The sequence below is a fragment of the Stylophora pistillata genome, chromosome 3 (assembly GCF_964205215.1).
Source record: "Stylophora pistillata chromosome 3, jaStyPist1.2, whole genome shotgun sequence".
Lineage (NCBI taxonomy): Eukaryota > Metazoa > Cnidaria > Anthozoa > Scleractinia > Pocilloporidae > Stylophora > Stylophora pistillata.
Window position 1 is genome coordinate 345001 of NC_142521.1, and position 18549 is coordinate 363549.

Below are 18549 nucleotides of genomic sequence, written 5' to 3' on the forward strand. Positions count from 1 at the left end.
GCGATAACAATAGAACACCGCAGAGACTAGTAGTCTTTGTTTTGAAAATTTGGATTTTTTTTCTAAGTCTTTTTTGAAACAGGGTAAATTTGGTGCGTTTTGGCTTTGCAAAACAGAAAACTCAAGTAATTTTCCAGAGGTTTTTAATTTTGAAATATAACTGAATGTTCAGTTTCGCTTTGAAAGCGTAAAATTGGCCGGAAAATAACATCAAGTCTACGGTCAGGCTTTGAAGTTTGTCATTGCAAAGTTTAAATAAATTTTGTGTCTTACCTGTTCTTGTGGTTTTGGTTGATTCTTTCATTATCCTTTCGTGTCCTAGTGATGAAAATTGTTTGTGAAGGCCGGTGCATACAGCGATGCAAAGAAACCTTTGTATCTAGTCTTTCTGGACTTGACAAAGTTGGGCGATATGTTCGATAACGTTTCCAAAGGGATCGTTTCCGTAGTGCTGACGCCACATATATTCTTGTAGGTAGCCATCGAAAAGTCCTTTGGATGTTCATGTTTGGGGCAAACCTCGCTTGATTCCCCACCATGTATTTTCGATATCCTGTGTGTGCGCACCGGTGAATTCCGGCGCATTGAAGCCATTCCATCGCAACCCTTTTTTGAACATCGCCACTCGTACCCGTCTCGCGATGAAGCACGTCGCGTCCAGCTAAGTTCATTGCTGCGCCCAGCTCGAGGACATTTTACCCACGTCACAAGCGGGTTGTGATCCTTACACCACTGTATACACCGGTCGTGATCCGATAATATTCAAGAAAGTCGAATAAAATTCAGTCTCCCCATCTCCGAGTTGTTGTTGTTGTTCTTCCTTCTATCTTCTTCTTTCGTTGATGTTATTAGAAAGAGGTATGAATAAATTTTGTTTTCTATGTGGTATTTGGCCAATCGTAGAGAAGAAGAAATCCATTCTTTAGTGCAAAGGGGACCTTTGGTGCATTATATCAATGCACATATTGTTATGAAAATTTTTTTACTGAAAGGTTAAAAAAAAATGTAGCTTTTGGAGAGGAACTCCTACCTGGTTTGCGTAGCATAGTGGTAAGGCTATGGTTTCATAATTGTGTGATAATAACGCGTTGTCTGAGGAGCGATGGTTCAAGGCTCAGCAGAACTGCCAAGAAGGTAAAAAGGAAAGGAAAGAAAAAAAAAAAAAACCGAGGAGAACTTAGGAACGAAGGGGAGAAGGGAGAAGAACGTGAGAAAGGAATGGAGACGAAAACGCCGCTTTCAATCAATTTCTCTTTTATTGAAGCAGTAAGTACTTATTAGTAATGTATATATGCTAAACCCATGGGAATAAGTCATTGTCTTAAAAACAATGAGGTGCATACATAATTAATGAAATTGAATGCATAATTAATGTATGGGGTTATATGGTACTCTTTCCGTTACTTTTAATTTATAAAGCTTTAAACAACCAAGGCCCACTATACATAAAAGAATATCTGCAGCCACACAGTGTCAAGGGTCATCAGCTACGTTCCTGCGATCAGGGTCTCCGTAAGGTCCCAAGAACTAACTTTAAGACCTTTGGTGATCATGCTTTTGCCCGTTCTGGACCTTTTTTGTGGAACGAACTGCCGCTTGAAATTCGAAACAGTCCAAGTGTAACGATTTTTAAGTCAAAGCTTAAGACACATCTATTCAAGCTGGCTTACAGTTTGTTTTGATATTTTGTCGTTTATCATTTTAATATTTGTAGTTAATAATGTTGTAAAGCGCTTTAGAATATTTTATAATTTTAGCGCTCTAGAAATGTAAATTATTATTATTATAACCCATTATGTGGTATAATGCTTAATGTCATGATTAAGTATTGTTACTGCTTGACATCATAGCTATTAACATTAGAAACAATGGTTTTGATTTGTGTTATTGTAGCCTATAAAAATAATTTTTTTCTCACTCAGACATTCTTTTCAGAACTGCTCTAGCTTGCATGAAGTTTTGGAAAGGAAACAGGCCTTTCATTGATACCTTGACAATTTTCAAGTGGTCAAACGTAAGCTTTGTTGCAGATCACAATACAATATATAGTTATTTTGAATCATGAATCTGTTGATAGCTCATTGTTGGGAAATGACTGATCTTTAATTTAGTAATCAGTAAGTGTTATGTGGCTGTAAGGTGGTCTTGACTGACATCACTGCATGTGATTAGTGCACTTGGTCATATATTTTTCATGAATCATATATGTTCTTTTACTGAGTTGCAGATGAATGTAAAGGTCTTACCTACCAACAGAAGAATAAGAAAGCATCTGAAAAGTGGTGAGAAAGAAGTGACATGGAGAAAAAAAAGTTTGTGGATTCTGCAAAAGTTTATAAAGAATTAAATGTCAAAGTATCAGAACTCACGGAGGAGCAGAAAAGAAAACTAATTGATAGACACAGAAAGAAACTTTTGGAAGAGGTACTATTAATACAGCTGTGTATGTTCACCCTGATAGAGTTAAGTTGCCTATCTTCAAAAAACATTAATAATACTAACGGTAATTATGAATGATTCATATTGAGCATTTCCTTAGGGGATTTAAAAGAAGTGTTTTCGGGTTAGACCTATATCTTAATAATTAAGACTGAAGATAATATAACCTTTTTAATTGCCTTATTTTATTGCATGTATAAATCCTGGTTCTTGAAGATTTGGGTTGTCAGACATCCACATTATATCTGGATATCAGTGGTGAAGTGTACAACCTTGCATCTAGGGCTGGAACAGCATTTCTTGCAACTAATCAAGGGATGAGCATAAAATTTCGAGAATATTTTGGTAAGAAGACAATATTTGCTTTCAAACAGTGAAATTTTATGTGACAAGTACACCATAATTATTCACTTTGAGCGAGGTTAAGAATATGGAATCGAGTGTACTGTTTTGCATTTTAAACCAAAGATGGCATCTGCAGCCAATATCCTATTTGTGGATTGTGGCCATATAATAGATGACAGGTTCTTAATCAACCCTTTTCCTCCCCAGTCTTGCCTCTCTCTTGTTTTATGGTGTACATTGTGTATATTTTCTAGTGTTTGATTGCCCTCGCCTTCATTAAGATTTTAATAAAGCAATTACCCTATATGAGTTACCCTTACAAACAGAGCACTGCAGATATTTCATTCACTGATTAAGGTTTGCCATTTTATGGGAGAACTGGAACATAAAACATCCTTTTTGTGGGTGTTGGTGGACCTCATGAAGTGCCCATTAATGGAAGCTAAGAACTATGAAAAATGAACGGCACAATTTGGCACTTTGTTTCAAGGAAGGGAGCATGTCTTCAAGAGCTGCATCAAAGAGGATGTTAATAAGTAAGATCAAGATGCAGACACTGCTGTGATCTTAGCAAACAGGATAATGTCTTGATTGAGTCACCTATATAACAATCTTGCCATCTACCTTAGAGTCTGAGACAAGGAATTTCAGTGAGGGGTTGCATCTCATGGGACTACAGTACAAAATCCTATTTGATAGGGACTGGTTTTGATACCAAGAATAATTTATTTTCAAGTACTCCAGAGTTTTTAAACATTAATGTTGTAGGTGTTGTGACTTTTTCAAAATTAAGGTACATGTATGTAAGTTGAACCACAAAGAAGTGTATGGGCCATTTAATAGAATCCTCATGTGAAACTTACATGTAGCTGCCATTCATATCTTGTTTACATATTAAGTCTTTTGTTTACTTTCTGTTTTATAGGTGCAAATCATCAGCAATTTACTATTGCTCATGTGCAAGACCTTTTCAACAAGAAATACAGTAAGTATTTAAAAAACTGCAGAAGTTATCATTAAACAACTGCGTTTTGTATGTAACTAGTGGTTTGAGTTACAAATGGAATGTACTAAAGGAATGTAAATTTTAGTTTAATGCATGTATGAGTTATTTCAGAAATAGAATTTTTCTGGTTTAGTTAAGAAACAATTAATTACAGTGATGTTTTAAATAATGATCAAGTACTGGGAAAGAACATTATCTGCACTGCCCATGGCCCTCTTTACTTTCAGTGTTGTGCAAATTTGGATTCTGGGGAGCCATTTTGTTTACCAGGGGCCATTTGCTCTGTTATTTTAGTTACACTTAGTCAACAAGGATTGTGTACTGTGTAAAAAGGGCTCAATTAAGGACCAAAACAGCTACAGTAATTACTTCCTTGAAGACATAGCTTTTGCTAGAATGTTATGAATAATTTGTTGTTTTTCTACTGACGCCAACTCAAAACCAAAATTCAATACTAATTTTTTACTTAGATATGCAAACATTTATAAGTAGCGAGCAGAATTGTCATGAGTGAAAGTTGTCTAAAGTTCCATCATCTGCCTTAGTTGAGCTCTGAAGGAAGTCTTAGGGTAATAATTTACCGTAAGTAAATTTAAAGTATTTTTTGCAGTCACAAATTTGATTAATTAAAATTAATTAAATTAATTTGCTGAACATTTCACTGATAAATTAACTTTAAAAACCCTCCATCTGGTTCGAAATCAGGCCAGATTGCTGTATCAAAGTTAGGTCAATTTAATTCCATAGAGGTATAACCAAAATGCGACTGTTCATTCAGATCATGCCGCATTAGACCAATCAATGGAAATGAAATCATCGATCAATTTAGCTACATTACAATAAAATGTTAAATAGTATAATCTAGGTGAAGAGAATGACCCAATATTGATTCTAGAACCTAAGTGATAATAATTAGCCTAAGAGAATACACTCTTGATTGAAATGCCAAGACCAACAGTATTATGCTGGAGCCAGAAAGTATTTTTGTTAATGAAAGTCATGTAACCCTTTAAGCATACTTTTGAATGTTAACTCTATAGTTCATTTTCGAGGAATTGCTTTTTCCTTTGCTGTTATTTGCTTTTCCTTTAAATGCCTTAAAGGTTACATTGATTTTAATGTTTTGTCATGTGTAAATTTTAAGACGTCTAAATATAACATCAGAAATAGTGAGGTTACACTGGGGAAAGGCCTTTTTGGAACTGATGTTTTTAAGTTTTCTTTTTTTAATCATATTGTAGACCTGTGGAATTCTCTTCCACTACACATTAGAATGATTGAATCTTTCTCATCATTTAAGAACAGTATTAATGAATTTTATCAAAACAAATTTACTGGAAATAAGGATAGATTTTTATAATTAATTAATAATTATTGTCATGTTAATTATGCTATTTGAGCTACTATATTGTACGTAAAAATTTTTTTCCCTTCATTGAGGCAGTTTATTCTTATGAGGAATCTTTGAATTCTGTATAAACTGACCTAATTATTTAGATCTTGTAAATTTTTTATTTTTTTTAATAATCATTAATTTATCTTTAATTTGTATATTATGTTAAGACCTGTATAATTGAAATTGAGTATATTAAAAAATTAAATTAAATTGTTACTGCGGACGTGTCACGTATAGGATTAAAACAACACATCATTTATCTTTAATGCTCTCCACTGAACAAGTTTCATCTCAGTATATTAAGTGTACTTCACCAGGACCCAACTTATATGGTTTCTATTCTTATGAAATGTACCCATAGTAAAGTCGCTTTGAATTTGGTGATTCGTTGCAAATTATTTCACAACTATAAAATATTGTCGGTTAATTAATACAAATCACCTTTGAGGGAAAATTTCCTTGGTTTCTTCTTATTATTTCTTTACTGATAGTTAATATCTGCCTTTTTTAAAAAAAGTTGAATTGTACTGTATGGAATTAATTATATTCAATGTGCGAGCAGTCGTGCATTCGGAGAAAAGAGAAAGGCAAATCACTGATGGACACTAATAGCTTTGACCTTAGTTTGAGCTGAACAATCAACTCTGATTTTACAGTTACGAAGCTAACTACACTTGCTAGGGAGATTATTTATAGTAGCATTAAATATTTTTTTCTTTTTTGGATAGATTGTAAAGATTGTGTGATACCTGCCAATCATACAGTTGTTCATGACTTTTTTGATGAGGTATTTTACGTTGCCCCGATTTTGAGCTTGTCGCTTGTTTTCAAAGATGGAACACTTGGCAGGTCTGAATGGGACCTCCTTTTAAAATTCAGCTGTGAAATTTTGGATACCACGCTCAGAAATCGTATGGCAACAGCCATCATCCAACGTGTATAGTTAATAACTGCAATGTATTATGTCATAAATACGCCAGTCTGATACTGAGTCGTCGTTGCAAACACAGGACATAACTTTAGATATAGGGTGGGTGAAGAGCCAAGAAAATGACTAATAAAACAGGGTTGAGTGGGCCACCGGCTACTCCCAAATTTCATATATTTAGAAAATATAAACAGAAAAATGAGGTTGATTTCGCGAGGTTCCAGTGATTACCTTTACACCCCACACTAACAGGCCGGTTAATGACCCCAATTTTCCGAAAATTAGAAAATAGCTGAAAACGGGGTCGTTCTCGCGAAGTTTCCAGTGATTACCTATACCCCCCACCAAAACACCGGTGAATGACCCCAATTTTCAGACATCTAGAAAATAACGCAAAACAGGGTGGAGTTCAGAAGTTTCCAGTCATTATCCATACACTCCGCACTAACACACCGGTTAAGGACCCCAACTTCAGATATCTAGATACTAGGAACAAAAAATGGGGTCGATTTTGGGAGTTGCCAGTGATTACCCATACACCCCCCACCAACACTCTGGCTTAGTGACCCAATTTTCAGATATGTAGAAAATAGCAACAAAAAATGGGGTCGATTTTGGGAGTTGCCAGTGATTACCCATACACCCCGCACCAACACTCTGGCTTAGTGACCCAATATTCAGATATATAGAAAATAGCAACAAAAAACGGGGTCGATTTCGCGAGTTTCCTGAGTGATAAGCTATACACTCCGATTTAATGCTCCGGACCGAATTTTCAGATATTTCAGTTGAAAATAACAACATAAAACAGGGTCGATTTCGGGAGTTTCCAGTGATTACTCATACACCTCGCACTAAAACACCGGTTAATGACCTCCATTTTCAGATATCAAGAAAATAGCAACAAAAAACGGGGTTGATTTCAGGAGTTTCCAGTCATTATCCATACACTCCGCACTAACACACCGGTTAAGTACCCCAACTTCAGATATCTAGAAACTAACAACAAAAAACGGGGTCGATTTCGGGAGTTGCCAGTGATTACCCATACACCCCGCACTAACAAACTGGTTTGGTGACCCCAATTTTCAGATATCTAGAAAATAGCGACAAAAAACGGGGTCGATTTTGCGAGTTTCCTGTGTGATAACCTATACACTCTGCTTTAATGCTCCAGGCCCAATTTTCAGATATTTCGGTAGAAAATAACAACAGAAAACAGGGTCGATTCGGGAGTTTCCGATGATTACCCATACACCTCGCACTAAAACACCGGTTAATGACCTCAATTTTCAGATATCTAGAAAATAACAACAAAAAACGGGGTCGATTTCGGGAGTTGCTAGTGATTACACATACACCCTGCACTAATACACTGCTTAATGACCCCAATTTTCAGATATTTACAAAATAACAACATAAAACGGGGTCGATTTCGCGGCACCTCGCCCTATCACACCGGGTAATGAGTTTGCAATGCTTAATTTTCACGTGGAGACTTCTGTTACTTACAGTTTGTATAGATTTGAAATAACAACAGAGAACGGGGTTTATCTCTCGCGTTTCTGGTCACTAGCGATACACCCCACATAACTGACATTGCTTAATAGCCCCGAATTTTCAGATATGACAAAATTATGACTTTGCTAGTTTTCAGCGCTTATCTCAACAGAGAGTCTGAATGGGGGGGAGGAGGGTCCACTTGTCGGTTAATATTCAGTCACTTAGTCGGTAGTATTTTTCACCCTTTGTCGCTAGTCGGTTAAGCAGCACGACGGGTTGACAGGTCCAGTTTGTAACTTCTTGGATAATGTGGAATAAAATGTGCAAAAAGGGCCTGTTTTAAGTACTCCATTTTCAAATAATTGGAAAATGATTGAAAGTGATAACCTGTATACCCTGCGTTAGGAGATTGTTTAACACCGATTTTTAAATCTTTGGAAAACTATCGTCTGGGACTCGATTTTGTTTGTTCAACTACAGAAACTGGGTCATTAGGCCACTTGGGTAGAAAGGGACTACCCGCAGGTCAAAAAGAACGTTGTCCTAGCTTCTTGAACCATTTTAGACAGAAGGGTCACTTATCGGTATCTACCGTATTTATTCGCCTATTAGCCGATCTCGGCTATAAGCCGAGACCCTAAACTTCTTCATGTCAGCAGCTTTGCATTGAAATAAAAAATAAACAAAAAACATTCGGCTATAAGCCGAGACCTAATAATTGCAAAGTACTCCACGCGTGTCGTTAACTGAGATGAATTAACATAAACCGAAAACAAAAGGAGCTTCCCCCTCGGGAAACATGTAACCAAAAAGTAGGTTATTTACTCAGTTGTTATTGGTCGTTTAATTGAAAGTAACAACAAATCACAGATAAGTTGAATTTAATGTGTAAATAAATAGAACCATGCGTGACATAACAAAACATTCACCTGAGTTCAGAATCCTGTCTCAAACAATCGCTCTCTTTCAAAGTTATCGTAATCGATCATCATGCCGAAAGTTCGTCGTTCTTCATACAACTTAGCGTTCAAACTAAAAGTCGTTGCTGAAGCAGAGGCCGTCGAGAACAACTCCGACATCGCTAGAGATTACGGAATCAGTGAATCGATGGTGCGTCGCTGGCGAAAAGATTAAGCGAACCTGTTTTATGGTGAGCTTAAAATGTCAGCAAAGCGAAAGACGATGGGCTGCCTTTCGCCAAAGTATCCTGAATTGGATCAAACACTACTGGACTGGTTTTCAGAGCAGGGGAGTCAAGGTAGGTCTTTCGCTTCTTTAAAACAATGAAAAGCTTCGATCAACTGATATCTGTCAGATCGTGTTGCAATGTTTACACAAACCGTGGGAATGACCGCTTCTGATTGGCCAGTTTTTCATGTCGTCAAAACAAGTCAAACAATTGATCTCTGTTATCTTATACAGGAATTGCTGTAAGCGGATTAATTCTACGGCTAAAGGCAAAGGAGTTGAGCAGTGATCCAGACTTCAAAGCCTCACTGGGTTGCTACCAGAGATGGAAAAAGCGCCATTCCATCAGCCTTCGCACTAGGACAACCCTGGCCCAGCGACTCCCACAAGATCTGGAAGAAAAGATCATCCAGTTCCATCAGTTCGTGATCGCACTTTGGCAGCGGTATGGCCATTCGCTCTCCAGGCTGTTCAATATGGATGAAACTCCTATGCGATTCGAGCTTCCGTCGAGCAGAACCAACAATGATTTACATGTACCTACCCTTCGTGAGCTCGGAAATTTGTGTTTGTTGATAATCGCTCGGCTTACAGTCGAATAAACATTGAATTTCGAATCTTGTTAAGCACCCTTAAATATTTTTTGGTGAAAATACACGGCTATGAGCCGAACCCCCTTCCTTGGCGAGAATTTACCTGTTCTCAGTTTGATTTGTTGGAAAAATCGCTCGGCTTATAGGCGAACAAATACGGTAATCTACTTGGGCTATCCAGGCACGTTCAATATCTTAAAAAGTTTGAGGGTTCTCAGTGTTGATTCTGTAGAGTCCAGGCAGATAGTTTGATGTTTGGAATTACAGCTTTATTGTAATTACAGCTAGTAATACGCTACGGCTGTGAATTTATAAATAAGTATCAAACCGCAAATGGACAAAAGAATGTTACATGCATATTCGCAAATGTATATGCACTACTGATAGTAACTGTTTTTCTTGAATGTATAACATTTTTTGAATTACATTGATTTATTGAAATAGTACAAGGCTGTGATGTACTTTGCAAAATTATCCTCACTAAAAAGTAACTGAAAAATATGCAGGGCTTACTGTAGTTTGCGAAACGAAATGGAATAACTGTAGTTTGCGAAATGAAAAATCTGTAGTATGCGAAATGGAAAGTCTGTACTTTGTGAAATGGAAAATCTGTAGTTTGCGAAATGAAATTCCTCGCCTAGGCTGCGAAAAAGAAAAACAAAAAAGGGACGCTCGACTAAATACCCTCGACTTCGACATAAGACCCTCGACCCATGATGGCTCAACCAAAAGTTAGACTCCCCTGACCTGTTAGAAAATGTAACGCAAGGGTCTCCTACCTAGCAAATGTATGCAAAGGTGATCGCCAGGATAGTCTTCCGCCAGAATTTAATTTTGACAGGGAAATTTCATTTCGCAAACCACAGATTTTCCATTTCGCAAACTACAGATTTTACATTTCGCAAACTACAGACTTTTCATTTCGCAAACTACAGATTTTTCATTTCGCAAACTATAGATTTTCCTTTTCGTTTCGTTTCGTTTCGCAAACCAAAGTAAGCCATCTCAAACTTCAAGTTTTGGGGATTTTTTCGCGTTTTGTTCGCACTTTCATCATTAAAATATCCTCAACCGAAGAGCCATTAAACACCATGAATATCCACATAGTTAGAAATGTTGGTGAACTTGTCATACTCCTTCATTCATCTTCAAAAAATATTACAAAAAGGTGTCGATTGTCCAGTTGAAACCTCGCAGAAACGCGTCGCAAACTCAACAAATGGCGTTAAGCTAATGCCACTCGCGCATGCGCAGGCCAAATACCTCTCTGTTCACTTTGCCGCCTTCGAGGACCAACGCTTCGGACCGCACTTCTGGTTGCAGTTCATCTCCCTTTGCAGGAATACTGGGTAAGTCAACTGCTGACTCATATTATAACATTGTTTGTGCACGAGTCAAACTTCGATCGATCCAGTTAGTTCCTGCGTTTAAACCGAGCAAATTTCAAGAGCGCGGACGCGGTTGCTTTGTTCAGGTCGCATGAATTTTGAAGATCTATGGCTGTTTCCAACGAGGAATCGGAACAACTTCAGAATACCCGTCCACATCATTTACATTTGTCGGGAAGCTTTGAAAAATGAGGTATAACACAGTAGACGCTATTCTTAGTCAATGAGTCAATGAAATGTAATTGATATGGCAGGGTTAACAATACATGCCTGCGTAAGAATTTTAAAATTATGCTCTATAGGTATTATAAATCATTTAAAATAGACTTTTTTCAATGCTTTTTTTAAGCTATTTACATATTCATGATCTACGACAGATGATGGTAGCTTATTCCAACAATCAATAAAAAAAAAAAAAATGAAACTAGTGGCAGCGCTTGGCCAGGTAGTATTTAATTTTGATTTGATTTCATTTATCTTTGGTTTCATTTTATTTCTATTTTACATTTCATTTACTTTCACTTGCTTTTATTTTAAAAAGAAAAATAAGAAATAAATCGAAATTTAAAAAAAAATAACAAAAATAATTCCTATAAATTTGAATATGTTTAATGGCAGTTCTCGGCCACTATACACGTCTGCAACACTTATGTCTTTGTTTGTCTGAGGCATTAAATGATTGAGAATTATTTTCTTTTGGCGTTGAAAGGCCCATCCTAGTGAGTAGTTAAGATCTCAAAAACTGATTTATAGCAATCAATTTCTTTGAGATAGAGCCATTTAGATATTGGTATGTAAAATGGCTTATTCTGTTAATAAAAACCCTCAAAAACAATTGCGTCACACACCCTGGACGTGGCCACTACTGCCAATCTAGATTTGGATTCTTATAGAACTATGTATAAGCTTTCATGAAAAGTAAGTTTGGCTCTCATATTTTGAATTTAAAAATCTGTCAAATTTTGATGTCTCATGTGGAATAGCCCTTTTTAGCTCAAAATTACTTACTCCAAAAACATGCACTCGGCAGTAATATGAAATGAACTTGAGGCTTAAATTCAAAAGGGAACAGCAGATCTGAAAAAGATTGAAGAGCAAAGCAGCAAAAATAAAACAGTTATCTTGGCGACCAGTCTTAAGGAATAACCCCTGTTGGTTCAAGTACTCAGCGTATAAAAGAGATACCTATTTTTATAAGTTGAGGATGTCTAAACATGTTGTTTTAATCAGTCCTGGCAAGGTGATTAACGTAGGAAATAAAGAGGTACAATCTTCTTGCTACCCACCAAACAACGTATTCATGTTTCTGAAAAGACGTATTAAAAAAAGACCTTTAAAAAACAGCTTCTCCAATAATCATCGGTTGTTCCACAGAAACTGCAATCATGGCCTTCCTATGGCTTAGATTTTCAACAGATAGTGATATAAATAAATGTGGGTATTACACTGTAGACCTCCTTTTATTGCATGTACTAAACGTTTTATTCTAGACTAAAGATTTCAAAATTAACAAGTACAGTATGAACACCTCATTTACTGAAACACACAATGTACTGACCTTATTTGACTGAATAGTGACATTTTGTGACTCAATCAATCAATCAATACTTTATTTACCCACATAGCGTCAAGGAGCTCGTAGAGCTTGTTCAAAATACATAGGTGCCTCTAAGATTAAGAATCTAAAAAACCTAATACATACTGTCAAGACCTAATAGATTAGAAATTGAAATTGGACTTTAATTGATTTTAATAAACATTGTCAGTCCAGTGACAGAATCCTTTATCACAGATGAAAAAGCGACAATATAGTGTAATGTCAGCTCCCATTCAGCCTGTGTTACAAAATAAAGAATTCTATAGCTGAGAGGGAAAAAGGGACTCACTGAAACAAAATCAAGGTACACTTGATAAACAGAAACATAAACAACATGCAGTATGATGCACGATCCTCGTAGTATTGAAGAAAATCATAAAGATGCAGATTGTATGTTGACTTGTAAATTTGTGTTGCAACATCCAAGGTCTCTTAATCTCTAAAGCTATAACTAATAGCTCCGCTGATCTTCTACAGGTAGAGAGACATTGTGCTTTCAATGCTAAAGAGGTGCAGCCCCAATGATTCCAAGGATCTCTTTATGATTTTTTTCAATACACAGCACAATAGTTTTTATCAGTTAGTCACTGACCTGATCAAGCAGCAGGCTTAAATCCACCTCAGTGACTGGAGGTAGTGCTGGATACACACCTGACAGAATTTCAAAATCGTTAGAAATAGGCTAACCTTTTGACGTCTGGAATGATCACCGTGAACAGTGAACACTCAGTGGGGAGTTGAGAGACACAGTTACAGATTTGCATATAATTATGAAGAATTCTTGTAATCCCTAAGTGTTCAGATAAGGTTTTGTAAAGTTGATAAAGTCCTCTATTGCTTTTATAAAATATTTGTCAAAAATAACTCAACAAAGATAGGGTAACATGACAACTATGTTTACATATTCTCACTACAACCCTTATCATTCATGAAAATAACAACATCTGATCTCACCTGAATTCAACTGTGCTACATCAATAAGAATTGAACTTGTCGGTGAAACTGAAGAGAAAAATAACAAGAAAGATCTAAAGAAATATTTCAGCTTTTTTAAAATTATCTTGCTCTTGATAACAAATGAGACTGTACATAGTAACAACTAATGCTCTGGGTGCTTTATTCATCATTGTCACTGTGGTTTGTATGAAGCTATCTAATCCATCTGACAGCTGGTCGTCATAACAACTTGCTTTTTATAGGATGTTTTTCCTTCATTGCTACTTTAACTTAATCGATAGTTTTTTTGGTGTGTGTTTTTATTGACCAAGACAAAGCTTAGATGCATAAAAAGACAAAAAAAAAAAAACAAAAAACAGGCAAATAGTTAGCTATCTTCACCAAGCAAGCATGCTAATGAAAAAATTTTTCATCAGTTGTAAAAGGATTTGGTGGCTAAAATAAGAATAAAAAATGACTTGTTTATTTTGAGAGCTAGGAAAGATAGCCTATCAATTGCTTGTAGCACAGGAGGAGAGATCCATAAAAATGCAGAAAAGAAAAAGGCAAAATTATCCAGCTATCTTGACCTAACAACCTTGGTCGCTTAAGTATTTAGTACATGGTAAAAGGTTTTAGCTTAAATAATCAAGGATGACTTGTTTATTATGAGAACTGGAAAGAAATTCAATGCTTAAATTGCTTTAAATCCATGCAGCATTAATTTCCTATAATAAGGTAACACTTGAAGGGTAGAAGTGAGTTTGTGTTTTTTACAAAAAGAGGTTTCTTTTCTTTTCCATTCAAGGTGACACTAATAAAAATGTTAGATGTAAAATGTTTGATGAAATATCAGAATTAATACAAAATGTAAACATACCTTCTCTTTGCTTTTTCAAGGCACTCTGCAGTAAGCACAGTGATCACATTGCAGAGAATAAAATGGCTATCCAATCTTGCGCTCTTCTGCTGTATACAACAGGTTCTTGTCAAGCAATACATTTTTAGAAAATCCTTATTAAGGTGTTTTACCCTATGTTATTAGTGTTAATTACCTCTGGTTAGCCTCATTTATTTTTACTGAAACAACAGACTTCAAAATGTAACATCACTTTAATTTTATTTTCAGGTTTTGTATAATAGTGGAAATACAGTTCAGCAACATACACTCTCTGAAGCATTCAGGTATGGGCCTCAGTAATGAAATGAATTGGGTTTTTTTTAATACTTTCCTTATTATAATTAATGTCTGTAAGTTATAAGTTAATTAAACAGCACAAGTTCATCCATTGATCACTGTACTTTATTTTTTGACATCTTTATGTCTCCATCAGCCAATTCCTGAATGAAATTAGACTATGATGAGCTCACGGCCTTAGATCAGCTGTCAGCATGTGGTCTCAAGAACTTCATGTTTGATGTAGCCAAGGTTAGTGAGGCGGGAAGGGGAAGGGGATTGGTGAGCTAATCTGGACTGCACACTTGCAAATGGTTTTTATGTGCAGTATCTGACTGGGCAGATACTAAATTGTAGCATTCTCTGGAGGTTTTTTTTTTGGTGAGCTAATCTGGACTGCACACTTGCAAATGGTTTTTATGTGCAGTATCTGACTGGGCAGATACTAAATTGTAGCATTCTCTGGAGGTTCTTTTTTTTCGGTGAGCTAATCTAGACTGCACACTTGCAAATGGTTTTTATGTGCAGTATCTGACTGGGCAGATACTAAATTGTAGCATTCTCTGGAGGTTTTTTTTTTTTGGTGAGCTAATCTGGACTGCACACTTGCAAATGGTTTTTATGTACAGGATCTGACTGGGCAGATACTAACTTGTAGCATTCTCTGGAGGTTTTTTTTTTTAAAGACCAGCTATAAAAAACACTAGGTGCAGGCAAAGGTAAACATTTATTTTTGAACAAGACTATGGTGTTTCACTGCTTTGTTGGATTAAAATAGACTGTGCTTCAAACACCAGAAGCCTGCAAAAGTGGAGCTACTTCTGGAGAACATTTCACTTACTTCAAAGCCTATGGAGACACTTGAGACTTGTGAAGCCTTCTGAATGAGATCGTGGAAAGTAACTCAGTAACCCTGAGTTTTGATGATTTACAGTTTACTAGTGGTTTTGGCTGTATTGCGTGATGTTGCAGAATACAAGATAATCTTAGTGGAAAGGCTGCATGAATTGAATCTCAATCAGTTGAATTTCCTTCACAGGCAAGAGGTCTCATGGCTGAAACTCTGGACATGCTTGCACAGAAGGGAAAGTTTCATCTTTCTTGTGAACTTCAGGGCAAGTTGGCATCTAGAGGTTTCACTGATATTATCAGCAGAGGTGCGAATGGCAAGAAAGACATGATTGCAGCACTTTATTGAATAGTTCAATGAAGGGGCATTCACGAGATGATTTTGCACAGTGTTCTGTTGAGTTGACCTGTTCAGAATTCTCTTTTTAGAATTGAAAGAGGTCAAATTTTTTGGTAAGATGCATGAATTTTTTGATAAAGATTTGTTTATTTTATAATTGTAAAAGCGTTTGACTCTTATTTTTCATACCATCATCACTGACAATGTAATATGTACAAGGTTCATCCTTAAAGTAGCAGGTGCCAGCTCAGCAAATAAGAAATAAAGAAAACAAGGTGGCAGTTGAAGTGGGTTCGTTTTTATTTTGTAATGATTTTTAATTCATACTTACCTTGTATGCGGATAACAGGTGCTTTTATACAGTGTATGGATCCTAAGGATGCAGAATCATTTCTGTTGTCTTAGGTACTGTGAGTGAAAATTATTTCATAGGTATAATCTGCCTAAATTTGCTCCATGTACTTTTTGTTTTGAGGTTCAGCTATGTCTTGAAGATAAGAGGAAAGTTTCAACTGAATGCTTGCATTTTTATTGGTTCTTCAGTAACCCTTTCCCTCCCAAGAATGTATTAGTAAATAAATTCTCCATACTGTTTGCTATTCTTTTCCTATAGTGTAACTTTAAAGAATTTGGTATTAGATCAACTAATAATCCCCTCCTTGATATGTTTCGTTATTCTTGTTACTCATCTGCTTGATATAATATTGATGTTGTAAGGAGAATTAAGTTCTGTCTCATCACTTATGGGAGTTAAAGCAATTTTTTGTGCCTTCCTTTGATTTGCAGCCTGAAATTATTTTAAGTCATTTGAAGTTCCCTCTTTGTCATCTGACTTCATTGAATGAAGAAAGCTTGGTACACATTGCTCGAGTTCTGGACCCATCTCGTCCTTCATTTAGATCCTTGGCAAGTTAAGTGAGACCTCCAAGGCAGAGGTAAGAATTTGTCATTATTTGTAATGACCAAGCTTAATCAGAAATTTAAACTGTATTAACTGTCAGTGTCAAGAGGGAATAACAACTAAAGCCAATAAATAAAAAGCTTTGAAGGTGTTTTCAAGGAACTTTCAGATAGGATTAATGATAAATATGACTACTGAGCAGATTATGATTTACACTATATATACCATGAATCAGTTGTAATGCATACTACTATCATATGTTAGCAGTTGTGAAATACAGGTATGAATGGTTTAAGATTGTGATGGTGATGGTGGTTATTGTGGTAATTTGATAAGGGTTTACATTCATAAGGATGTTTCACTTTCATTTAATTTTAGGACTGTATCTGGAAGCTCAATCAGCTCAGTGATTTCTCTTGAAAGTACTGCCAGTTTCAGACAGGTCTGCATGAGTTATGTTTTTTTTTTCTTCGACAATATATTATTTCATTTATTGTAATCAACTTATCCACACACATCCAACAGAGAATCATTGAAATGTCCAAAGGATGAAACTTTTTTTCAGTGATTATAATGGAAGTTTTAGTGGAAGTGAATGAGAGTTGGCAGGGGGGCACGATAAACTGTTGTTATGAACACTATAAACTAAACTGGAACAAGATAAGGAAGATTCAAAAGATCCATTTATCTTACTTCCTGCAAACTTTTTAAAATAAATGTTGAATTGTTCCTAGGGGAGCAGGGATGGCACAGTGGTGAGAGCACTTGCCCCCCACCACTGTGGCCTGGGTTTGATTCCCAGACTTGGCGTCACATATGGGTTGAGTTTGCTGTTGGTTCTCGTCCTTGCTCTGGGGGTTTCCTCTGGGTCCTCCTGTTTACCTCCCTCCGCAAAAACCAACATTCCAAATTCCAATTCGATTGGAACAGTGGACAAGAAGAGCCACCCAGTAGAATGTCCATTGCTAATTTATTATTTATTATTTATTATTTTTTAATTGTTCACTTTCGGTGATATAGGAGGATCATAAGCAACCTTCCCTGCATGATCTGATTGAGCTGTTTTTATGTTGTCTTTTGGTTTTAAATTATCTCAGAGATGATAAGTTGGATGCTGATGCAAGGTGTGTGTCCCATGTTATTTATCTTCTTTATTAAATTTTTTATAATTTTATATATTGAGGGCTGGGGGATGTCAAAAGTAGAAAGCTGCCGGCAGAAATGGTTAATTTACTTCCATGTTTCAGCTTGCATCTCCAGTTCCTTGAGAGAGATGGCATTTTTTCAAAAAAATTATCCTGGATTAGTTAGGAGCCATCTAACCAAGCCCAGTTTCTTCAAATAAGATGTTGCAGATGTCTTTGAAATTAGGGTTAATAAGAATAATTATGCCTGTAAAAGATTTAATAACTAATTAAAAGGATATTGTAATTGATACTTTTCTCTGTTGTCTGTGTCCAGAGTTGCAGCATTTAAGTGCATTACTGGAGGAGACCAAGCTTCTGAAAATGATCTGGGAAGGAAGAGGGTAATTTCAAGTATTAATAAAAGCTCTCAAATTGTGGTTGATAGTGAAGTACATTCTATGGTACTTTAGATGATCTTCCATTCAGACCATGTAATGATATCATTATCACTGGTTCTGTTCATAATAGAAAAGTACAATGGAGTTCCTGTTCAAGCCTGTCATTTGTCCTATGGCCAACAACACACGGCTGTTGTTAGTTCATCGGGAGATGTTTACACATGGGGAAGATCACAAAAAGGAAGGTACAATGTACAGGCCTCAATTTTTTCAGGTAGGAATTTCACTATTGCTTAAATAGTGCTCTTTACTGCGAGGATCGTACATAAATACGTTTCTACAACCGCGGTTCAAATATATGAGTTTCATATATTCATTGAGTTTGATTTATCATCTTACGGGTTTATGGTGAATTAGTTTGGTGACCTGTTCCCAGTT

General features: G+C 36.2%; 1 protein-coding gene and 1 long non-coding RNA gene across 6 annotated transcripts in view; one reads left to right on the top strand and one right to left on the bottom strand.

Moving 5' to 3' along the window:
• The window catches only part of LOC148733970 (uncharacterized), a 26952-nt gene extending 8833 nt beyond the window's left edge, over positions 1-18119 (top strand). The window contains exons 3-14 of one of the 5 annotated variants that reach the window (XM_088753181.1): positions 2228-2282; positions 2656-2784; positions 3710-3769; positions 14220-14301; positions 14449-14504; positions 14654-14748; positions 15536-15653; positions 16035-16090; positions 16472-16620; positions 16965-17028; positions 17607-17710; positions 18048-18119. In XM_088753181.1, coding sequence (XP_088609307.1) covers positions 2228-2282; positions 2656-2784; positions 3710-3769; positions 14220-14233 — 258 coding nt within the window. In that variant the 3' untranslated portion in view covers positions 14234-14301; positions 14449-14504; positions 14654-14748; ... (4 more) ...; positions 17607-17710; positions 18048-18119. The other 4 variants (XM_088753185.1, XM_088753182.1, XM_088753183.1 and 1 more) reach the window with 4 other exon arrangements.
• On the bottom strand, positions 12929-14635 carry LOC148733971 (uncharacterized). The gene is made up of 3 exons (XR_015998688.1): positions 14200-14635; positions 13338-13385; positions 12929-13034 (listed from the first exon to the last, which is right to left on the bottom strand). It is a non-coding gene; the product is annotated as an uncharacterized LOC148733971 (long non-coding RNA).
• Positions 18120-18549: the final 430 nt, after the last annotated feature.